Source organism: Leptidea sinapis, chromosome 40, assembly GCF_905404315.1.
Source record: "Leptidea sinapis chromosome 40, ilLepSina1.1, whole genome shotgun sequence".
Taxonomy (NCBI): domain Eukaryota; kingdom Metazoa; phylum Arthropoda; class Insecta; order Lepidoptera; family Pieridae; genus Leptidea; species Leptidea sinapis.
The window spans coordinates 7,034,498-7,046,174 of NC_066304.1; the positions used below are offsets into that span (position 1 = coordinate 7,034,498).

General features: G+C 33.4%; 1 protein-coding gene across 3 annotated transcripts in view; it reads right to left on the reverse strand.

Annotated features, from left to right (window-relative positions):
* LOC126976267 (uncharacterized MFS-type transporter C09D4.1) overlaps window positions 1-7,574 on the reverse strand; it is a 79,958-nt gene extending 72,384 nt beyond the window's left edge. The window contains exons 1-2 of one of the 3 annotated variants that reach the window (XM_050824527.1): window positions 7,363-7,574; window positions 3,821-4,314 (exon numbers count right to left, since the gene is read on the reverse strand). In XM_050824527.1, coding sequence (XP_050680484.1) covers window positions 3,821-4,171 — 351 coding nt within the window. In that variant the 5' untranslated portion in view covers window positions 4,172-4,314; window positions 7,363-7,574. Of the gene's footprint in view, window positions 1-3,820; window positions 4,315-7,240 lie in introns of all 3 variants that reach the window. The other 2 variants (XM_050824526.1, XM_050824528.1) reach the window with 2 other exon arrangements.
* Between the last annotated feature and the right edge of the window lie 4,103 nt (window positions 7,575-11,677).

Below are 11,677 nucleotides of genomic sequence, written 5' to 3' on the forward strand. Positions count from 1 at the left end.
AATCTCTTTGATAGTCTTCCATAATTTTTTATTATTGTTTTTGGCACCTTGTAACTGCAATTTTTCATAATCAATTTTTAATTTTTTAAGTAAACTTGAACAGTAGTTTCTATATCTTTTGTATGTTGTATTAAGAATTGTATTATTGGGGTGTTTTTTTAGTTTTTTATATAGGTTGTCACAATTTCTAATACATTTCAAAACACCTGGTGTTACCCATGGCTTAAGAATTTTTTTACGCCTTGAAATTATTACACTTCTTGAATTGGACGCAATTAATGTTTGAAGCGTATGTATGAAAAAATCAGTAGCATTATTAACATTTTGAGACAGGTAAAGGGGATTAAAATTTGAATTTTTTAAATCGCGAGATAGGGATACACTGTCGATACATTTTTTTGTCCTGGGCGTACTTGTTTGTTGCCAAGAGGCTAAATATAGCACGACGCTGTCATGGTCAGTAAGGGAAGTTTGCAGGACTAGACAGTGAGCATTTTTTTCGTCTTTAACAATACATGGTCGAGACACGTTTTGCTATGAGTGGGGAAAGTGTGAGCAGGTAGAATGCCATGGAAAGCAAGCATATCCAAAAAAGTAAAGTTACTAACGTCCTTACAATTTTCACCAATATCTATGTTCATATCTCCTAATACTACGATATTTTGTATAGAAGAGTATTTTAGTAATACGTTATGCAATGATTGAATAAAATTATCAATATTTTTATACCCGGGAGGACGATATATAGTTAGAATTATTGTGTTGTTGCTGGGTTTTACTAGTAGGCAATTTGCATCTAGAATTTCGGGCTCTTCGATTGTAGCAATTAGATCTTGTCTATAATATACGACAACACCTTCATTTTGAGTTAAATTTTTTATTGTTGCTGAGAAATTATAGCCTGCTATGGTAGGGATATAGGGAGTGGAGGGAAGCCAGCACTCTGTCAATACTATATAATCCCAGTCAACATTACTTTTGATGAGTATTGGTAACAACCCATCAATGTTGCGCTTTATGCTTCTTATATTTTGTTGAAATATTTTTAAGCTTTTGGTTTTAGGTAGGAAGGTTTGACACTCCTCTATACTACAGATTGAAGATTCGGATACTTTAAACAAGTCAATTTCGTTTTGAATTTTATCAATATCGTTGAATTTTTTAAACAATTTGCATCATGAAACGTCTGTATTGGTGTGTAATATTGGGATTTGATTTGGATTGCTTAAAATGAGATAAGCATTCTTCAGTCTCAATATCTTTTACTAACTCTGATAGATGAAAATTATCCAGTATCGTTAAAAAATTATTAACATTCGCGAATTCTTATTAAATATAAAACAATGGAAATAATCGAAGGAATATGACTTTTTATAATAATACTATCGATACAAATTATCATAATTGGATGCAGTAATAACCTACACAACTTCCCAAAAAAGAACACTTCGGTCTCTAGAGACTTATTTGTTAAACAGCTGTATGTAATACATTTAGATTTTACGCTTTCATAATGGCACAAAAAATGTATTTGTATCGAGTGACCGCTACTTAACAGGATGAACTTCAAGCGACAATTTAGTGTTAATTTGGATGTCTTGCATAGATGTTCTTTGTAATGGCTAGTGAATAAAGTTGTGGAATGAGTCGTGTACTGACCGATATGTGTCTTAAAAAAGTGATTTATGTTCCTCTTGATTCTATTACAATCAATATTATAGACAAACAGAGACAAAAATGTTTTTTCGTAAACCAGTTCACAAATATTCACTAGAAACCTGACTAATACTATCGGTAATGTGTCGAGTCGTTGTTCAGTGCTACGATTGATGCAATGGGTAACCAATTCATAGTCAATGTATACATAATATCGTAACAAACACATAATGTAAGTATTCAAAACAGTTAATTAATATGAGTACGTTTAGGTATAAATTAAAGTGGTGGTTTATTCGTATTTCATAACAATTTTCTGTGAAGTACGCTTTACCAAGTAGAATATGTAAATAATAAATATATAGGTGCTTTGTGTGTTTGTGTAATAATCTACCAATAAGTTCTAATTTTAGGATGTAGTTAAAGCAAACCTTATTTAATAAATTACACAGTATCAACAAGAGAAGATATTTGTTTGTTATTGTGAAGGCCTGATATCGTTCAATTGTATAAGACTTAAAAGTAATAATAGAATAAAATTGAAAAGTAATAATAAGATAGAATAATGACATGTAGATCGTTATATACGCAAAATATAGTCATTTCGTGATTTTGTGTATATCACATTCATCTTGGATACGTACTGGTAGATGACCTTCAGCTTTTTTTATATATACTTATAATTATATATACTTTCCCATATGATGTCCAGGCGGCTTGCTTTGACACTCTCGCGTGCCACATAAAAAATTCGCTTTGTTTTAGCAGTCAGGCATTCAGAGATAAAGATAGGTTTGATAGTTCCCTGTAAGTCAATCATGTTAGTATTTAGTTGTGGTGTCTTGTGCTCGCGTTGTTTCTTATTGAATTGTTGAAAGCTATATAATATGTTTTCTTTGTTGGAAACAGTAATAAAGCTTTTGATTTATTTCGGTATATGTCTCTCACATCGGAGTTTTGAAGGGCTGGAAGCATTTTTATGGTTGAAGCAATTTTCTCAACAATGGAGATTAAGGATTGTCTGTTTTCGTTACTTGCGGTAGGTATGTTTCTTATTTCTACTGTGGAGGTACGCGTATTATTTTCGAGTAGTTCAACTTTTTGTTCGAGAGTGATGATCTGTTTGTTTTGCTCACAGTTTCTTTGCTCCAATTGTTGAACCCTTTCCAAACACTCATCATATTTGGATGATATAAATTCCACAGATTTTTGTATGTCTTCGTTTTGGTTTACAATCTTTGACATAGATTCATGTAGGGCATTATACTTTTGGTCTTGTTGGTTTTTTATTTCCATAAACATGGCCCTAATTTCACCTAAAGTTGTTGCGGAGTCTTGTGTGAAATCACGGAAAGATCTTTTATGTCGTTTATTACTTTCTGATTCGATATGCTTGAAAGTGCTCGTATTTAATCCAGGATCTAATGCATATTGTTCTGTAGGCATTCCTTCATAACAGATGTAATAAATGAAATATGACCTGCAATTATGGAGGCCTGTAAATTTGAGGTTTATTTGCCATTATATCCTATTATATTATATTTTATAAATATATACATATTTGAGATTTGCACCTATGTATTAATTACCATATCTCTGGAACCATAAGGCGTAAAGACTTGCAATTTGGTACGAATATTCCTGTCGGCAAGGAGAGGTCAGCTAATATTACGAAATTCCAGCCGCAAGAGTTATTTTTTATTATGAACAGAACAACGTCGGTCGGCTCAGCTTATTCTGTATTTATGTATTTAAGATTATAAACTATTAGGTACTTATCAGCCAACTAAGGTAAAGAAAGGAAGAAGTCAAGGAAAAAGATGATTGCCTCATTCTTTGGTCGGAAAGGTCATTTCGCGACAGTTGTGCTAGAAGATGGAAGGACAGTTACTGCAGACTGTTATGTCAAGTGCTTGGCATCACTTTATTTATTTATTAGAACGAGTAATTATATAAACCACTTGATAAATCCCTGCAGTAGGATTTATTTAATACCTCGCCCAACATTGTTAAAGAGAAAATAACTAAACAATGTTGAATGCGGAATCACATGTAAATGGTTTTTTTTTATTTATATAGTTTTAATGTACCTACTGTTTGTTTCCCAAATAAACTGAAATTACTTTCAGTATTATTAAGAATTCACAAATAAAAATAAACTTACCGTTTTATCTAACAGCCAGCTAGCTGGAAAAATCAAGGGCACATATGTGATCATGTACACCATTGACGTCCACGACACCACGTTGCTCGAGACGCCGTAGTACCCCGTCACTATATCCGATATGATAGTATACTGCGTCCACTGCATTCCATTCGACGCTGAGAATGTCACAAACAACACCAACATTATCCACCTGGATGCGTACACTGTGTACGATCCATCCACTTCAACTACACTATCCGATACACTTGCCACTTCCAGTTTTTTCGGCTCATCGTCGAGGAACAACTTTGGTTTCGGTTCAGAGGGATTCGTCCGATGCATTGCATTCAGATCGTTGATTTGAGACATTTATCACAGTTATCTACAGACCTTATTCTCGTTACTGTTCGATCAGTCTTTGATACGCCGAAACATTCGACAATGAACACTTTTTGTGAGATTGTAACAAGATAACGGTATCAACAAATTTGATCGCTTTGTAATACGCCTACCTGAAGACAAGTGTAAATGATAAGATAGATATAGCGTGAGCAACAGCTGGTGAGGACTCTGACAAATCACGTCGCTCAATTGAATTGAACCTTTGATCATTTATCGATAAACAATAAGATGAACATAGCGTGCGAGACTGAAGACCATCTCTAGCGGAGATACATGTAGCATGTACAAAGCTGTGGAATGAGCTTCCTTGTGCGGTGTTTCCGGGACGATACGACATGGGTACCTTCAAAAAAAGCGCGTACACCTTCCTTAAAGGCCGGCAACGCTCTTGTGATTCCTCTGGTGTTGCAAGAGAATGTGGGCGGCGGTGATCACTTAAGACCAAGTGACCCGTACGCTCGTTTGTCCTCCTATTCCATAAAAAAAAGCAAGATAGAAAAAGTAAGCGAATCTATTGTTACTGTAACTGATTTTGATTGACAAAACGTAAACAGTCAGCCACGCTTGGCATTATTTATCTCCTTAGTATTTTGAATATTAAACTACGGGTGTTATTTAAATGGTAATCATAGTATTGGTATTTTTGTGAGCAGAAAAATATAATCTGTGAGCAGAAATAGCTAATTGATCAGTATCTCATCGCCAGCAAACATTTCAAAATCAATCAGCAATTTATGTCATTCTGGATGGCTGTAATTATTTTTGTACAGCATATTAATTTTATTAGTTGCAATGAGCTGCCCTTGTGTAATAAAGGTTTTGGGAAGCCCTCAGAGGGTAAGCAAAAAAATTCATTTTAACGCCTGCCGCGGCCCGCTACGATCGGCTCGTGCGCTTAACTGTTCTAACAAAGATCTAACCTAACCAATTTTTATACAAAAATTTAGAAATCTTGAGAACCAAGTAGTTATTTGGCGGACTGAATGTTTATTATGCAAACTCGTTGTTGTAAGTTGTCTATTTATGATTAAATTTTTGACCATTATCAAAATTATTTGCGTAGCAAGAATTGCTGCGTGATGATTTTATTGCAAACAAAATCTTTGTATGCTGACCAAATTATTTAAATGCTGTTTTTTGTTGCTCACCTAATTTTATAATTGTTAGAAATGTAATTACTTCTCTTAAACTACTAGCTATCGCACATTTTGACAAATCAATATTGGTCACGCATTTATTGGACCGTCAGGACTTCTGTACGATAGTACATTCTAAGGCTATCAGCACATGTTGCGTTTCAGTATATTCCGTTTAATGATTGGTACGATTGTCTATTAATCGGTACGAGAACAAGCTATATTTTAAAACATTCATAATATAATAGCTAACATTTAAATCCAGTGTTCTGATGTTTGTTTGTGGTGAACTACTAAACTACTCAACTAATGAACGAATTTTAATGGAGATTACTTCATGGAGTGCAGTTTAGTCCAACTTGAGAGATAGGATAGTTTTTATTTCGATTTGGGATCCATAATTATTTTGATTTCCATATTTTTTTCTTGTATGGACATAATATTTTCTATGAGAGAATTTATTGACGCGCGGTTTGACAGTTCTGCTGTGAAACAATTTCATTATAACAACAGGGGAACATATTTTATGAAATGATTCTTCATGATATGAAATATTATTTATATATAACTAGCTGACCCGAGACACGTTGTTCTGTATATAGTAAATAAAATATTGTTTTTATATGAATTTGTCAATAATATATCATAACATCAAAAATTACTTCGTAAAATATGCACCCTGCTGTCGTAATGAAATTGTTTCACAGCAGAACTGTCAAACCGTGCGTCAATAAATTCTCTCATAGAAATTATGTATGGACACACCAAAGGAAAAACAAATTTGTTGTTTTTATTTAATTTAGCAGCATTTTCCTATTTATTCACCTTTTAAACCTTCTCTGGACTTCCACAAATAATTCAAAAATAATAATAATTCTAAATTTGCGAAATCGGTCCAGCCGTTCTCGAGTTTTAGCGAGACTAACGAACAGCAATTCATTTTTATATATATATAGATTATGTACAGAACAACGTCTGTCGGATCAGCTAGTTTACTGTAAATATTTAATTTGGCTATGGAGTATGCATAAACTATAGATAGGTAGATAGAGATAGACAAACTTGTATCGCCACGATATTATAAACTGTTATCTCTGTGACACAGGTACGTAGGTACAGTATTAAATGATAGCACTGATAACACTGAACCTTTGTGCTAAAGAGAGATTATACAATGAGAGTCAGCTGTTAGTAGGTTTAGCAAATTTTGAGACGGCAAGACCTTTGTCTGTTCACTTGGAAGTAGAAAGTCGAAAAGTCTATAAATGCTTGTATTATTCCTAACCTGGACTTAGCAGTATTTCCCTACGTACAACCTATTACAAGATATCGTGAAATGAAAATATTCGACTAAGGGCAACTTACAGCTGCTGAAATCGCGGTTCCAGCACTTGGTGAACAGCTAGATCCCTATAATATAAGGGATGAGTTTGCGTTTTCACATTGCGTGTCTCATTCGATTATCAATCTTATTTAAACTATTGAATTCCACGCCCCAAACTCGAGTGAATTTCTCAGTTTCTCATGTACAATCAAACTGGAATTAACGTCTTTCCGCTGCTTCCAACAAAAAAGAAGCAAAAACTTATTCCTCAAGTGTTTTTGGAAACCATTTATGGCGGTGATCTCCAACAGGTGAATTAAAGGCTCTTTTGACCACCATTCCTGTAGCCTCTCTTTAAAAAAAGTGAGTGAGTCATTCTCACAATACCTAGCACTTGACGAATAACGGGAGTTTTAGTTTTTACACTGCTGATCTCTTGTACCTACCTACAATACATGTACTTTGGTATTTGAAACTGTTTCTCTAGGATATTTATGATATACCTAGCTAGACAAAGATGAGTTTAAAGTAAATAGTCATTTGGATTAAATTAACCTTATATTAAAAAACTATAACCAATATAAGCTATGCTGGTTGGTAGTTATACACATAACTTATTGCTAATTAATGTTATCCACTCAAGCAATTTGTAGCATAGGGGTTCTACGCTCATGTGAATCACACTTCTTAAAACGCACCATTTAATATTAACACACTTTCTTCAACACATCACATGAATACAATACTTATTGAACCGAAGCGCTGTAAGTAACTGATCAACGAAGTACGAACAGCGTTTATTGAACGTCAATAAATCAATTGATATTTTATTACAATCCAATGTTCTGATTGGGTATTCAATTCACAACGAGCGTTCTTTTGCACTGGTATAATGCCGTTTGTTTTGATCATGTTTTAGGTTATAATATTATGAGGTGACCGGTCAGACTTGCGTGACGAGTTTCGCGCATAGAAGATGACGTCATGAATTATGGCGTGATTTTGTTCCGTCAATGACATTATGTTTCGAACTTTCGAGTTGCGACCCCTTCAGAGGGTGTTTCTGTTCTGGAGGATGTTTTGGTGACATTTATTCAGACTGATTCATTTTATTTTATAGATCTGCCAACAGATTTAAGCTATTACTTGAAATTAATGACTTATTTGTCAAGACTTATTACGATAATAATGGATCTTAACTCGCATATTTACTTCGTGATATTTGGAGGTTCTCTAGCAGGCTTGCTTATTGCAAATATTTTTTTTACGAGAATGCGTTTTAGCGTTGTGTTGGTGAGAATTGTTTATTTAAGTCTTCTTTCTATTTTTGATTCTTAAAAGCTAATATCCCAATATTTCCAATACCCGGTAGATATTCTTACTAACAATTTAATAATATTTAATTTCCGTTCTATCTGGTTTTGCTTCGTAGAAGACCTAGACTGTTTCCTAATAGATAGCAAGAACAACAATAAAATTTTGTTTTTAAAATTGTCTTTTACATTATTATTACGAAAACAACAGAATCATATTAAAAAGTTTAATTTTACTAACAGATTTTCAACAACAGATGCGGTTGTTGAATTAATTACTGATGGTTTTTTTTTTAATTTATTTAGGTAGTAGGTACATAGCTTGTAATACAATAAAAATGTAACTATGAAGCTTAGGTGTATCTGTGATGTTAAATGCTAAAAATTTAATTACAAGAATACTTAAAAAGAAAAGAACTTTTTTTAATATGGGTTATTACAATATCATGTTATGTGCTTATTGTGTTGACGGCTGGGAAATTTGATACAATGGTCGTATGACTCAAACACAGATGCGCAGTTAATAAATATTTTTTTAATTAAGGGTCACTTTCGGGGACAAATAACGAAATAAAAAAAACGTTGCAAACCTTACTGTGTCATATATCAAACCAAACGGCTCGTTACAATGATTTCAAAACCTTATTGTTGTTAAATAAATAGTTTTGATGGCATTCATGAAATGAATGAAATATTAAATATTGTTCATTGCCCTGATAACAGGAAAACCTATTAGAATTCTAGTAATTGAAAATAAAGTGATAATTCCACATAAAACGTTCACTTACGGAAAATGAGAATGGTAAAAGTTGGTTAAAATAATAATAATATTGACAAACTTATACACAAATTATCTTGCCCCAAATTAGGCATAGCCTGTGCTATGGGCTGCAAGCAACGATATACTTACACATACACAGGTAAATACATATAAACATCCACGACTCGGAAATAAACATTCATATTCATCATATAAATGTTTGCACCTACCGGGATTCGGACCCCTTGTTTTTTTTTTTATTTTTGAGAGCCATATTTTACCAAACGTCAATTGAATATAGTCAATCAAGTCAACAAATAGACCATGTGCAAATTATTTATCTAGAAAAAGGATTTTATGGAAAGACAGTGCGTCTAAAAACATGACTAGGCATATCTTCTGGCTTTATCACCAGATCAGTTCGAAGATTCTATTTTCATACTCCTTTAGCTATCTTGTCGCCAATTTATCTATTCTATCTTATCTATTATATTAAAGTAAAGGTATAATCAGGGGCGTGCATATCATATAGGCAATTAGGCAGTGCCTACTTCATTATGAACCTAAAGAAATATAGCACTAGTGTTAAAGTTAATTTACATTTATTTAACATTTCGTTTGACAATCTACAAGGTACTTACAAAACTCGATTGATATTTAGCAAAAAATAAATATAGTGATAGAGACTTTTATCAAGGATTGGTCTCCTCTGCGCTCCGACTAGATACCGCACTACCTAAGAACAATATCTCTTTTATTACGGCAAATAAACTGTAAGTTAGATGTGCTCTTTTTACGTACTATCATAGCAAAAATAGCTCAGTTGTGCCCTTTGAGCTATGGTACTTGTTTACCATAACTGTAAAATTATAAAAAAAATATTGGCAGATATGCCTTTTTTTCTGATTCCAAATATGTAGTTATATAACTCAATTTCGAGGAAAATGTTAGTTGTGCCCTATTTCGTTATGACGGCAGAATAGATGCTTGTGTGGCATCTTGACACTCAATGGCATCTTTCAAATTTTGTAACATACGCTTCGTTTTATTTTAGATTGTTATTTATAAAATACTTACTAATATTATGTGATTCAAGTGTTTTTCTTATTTCTTCTAGTATTAGTTTAACTACGCGCCGGGTAACGTTATTTTAGTTTCAATTATTAGCAAAGTTTAACAGAATATTTGGCACGTTAACGTAACACATTGTTCGAGGATGGCTCGAGTACGCCCATTTGGGCGGAGTATTAATTATTAGTTGCCGCACTTTGAAACTACGCCTGCGGTATCAGTTGGAGCGCAGCGGAGACCAATCCTTAATCGTAAGGATATACATATGTATTTCATTTGTTTTATCACAGACTAGTGATAGTGTTATATACTGTTGTTTTATTGAAATTGTTTCACAGCAGAACTGTCAAACCGTGCGTCAATAAATTTTCGCATAGAAAATATGTCCACACAAAACAAATTTTGTAAATTAAAATAAATATGAGTCCCAAATCGAAAAAACTATCCTATCTCTTAAGTTGGACTAAACTGCACCCCATTAAAATTCGTTGATTATTTTAGAAGTTCACTGGAAACAAATATCAGACACTGGATTTATAATTAATATACTTATACTACTAGCTGACCCAGCAAACGTTATATAGGCATATAAAGTAATTAAAAAAAAATCTATAATAAAAATTTTTGGGGTATAAAAATAGATGACGACCGATTCTCAGACCTACCTGTATTAAATTGCCATCTTGCAACCCTAATGCGGAACTGTGCATGGAACAGAATAATATAAAAATCGCGATACAAAATTAGTTGTAGATCGTAGATAGGTGATTTTTTTTTTATATTGTATTCAAAAAGGGACGACTTTAAATCGGTATTAAACACACTTAATGTTACGTATACCTGCCAAAGCCTTGACTGTAGTCCAAACTTCATAACTAGCCATCGTTCTTACCTGTGTTGGAAGTTATGCGCTGACAAACTTTCAGCTTTTATAAAATAACATAGCTCTGGGGTTCACGGGCTCTTAGACCATTTACCCTTCTCTTGCAGATGACCACGGTGTTGAACGTCGTTCGATTTTTAAATGCCGAGTAAACCGATACAATAGAGACCAAGATATACGAGTATTATCATCATTAATGTCGCTTTTGGTGTTGTATGTAGCCGACGTAAAAAATAATTTTCAACAGAATGTGAAGAATGGTTACCGTCCACTCAGGCCGCAAAACTGGTATTACTAAAAAGTTCAGGCTTTTGCTGCCATTTAAAGTAGGTCAAGATCACTCAGTTAAGTTATTTGGTATGATGAGAGAGCGAGATGAGAGCAAGAGGCGGTTTCAACAACGATAAATGTTGCTAAATTTCGTACGGCGTATATGAACACCTGTTTCCAATTGAAACTACATTTCCAAAAATAAATTAAAACTATTCTATTTTCAGATTATCTATATTTATTTTTTAGTTTATTTAATTATAAATTGATATACAATTTTTAAGTACTTAATTCTTACTTCTCGCCAAACTTTTTTTTATTCACTTTGGTTATATTATATTCACACATCTTCATTCATTCTATTATCACATTGTTTATATTCTATTTGTCCAAATATACTTATATCTTTTTCTTTTATAATATTACTCACTTTTATTATTGTATATTAATAGCTGTTATTCATTTCTGCTAAGCATGCTGGTAGGCCCCCCACAAGATGGACCGACGATCTAATCAAGATCGCGGGAATACGTTGGATGAAGGCAGCGCAGGACCGATCGTCGTGGAAATCTTTGGAGGAGGCCTTTGTCCAGCAGTGGACATCTTCCGGCTGATGATGATAATGATGAAGCATGCTGTGTACACACCATCGTGGAGGTGTAGCCTATCTTATATTATAAAGTTGATAGTTTTTTATTGTAAACTAGCTGACCCGG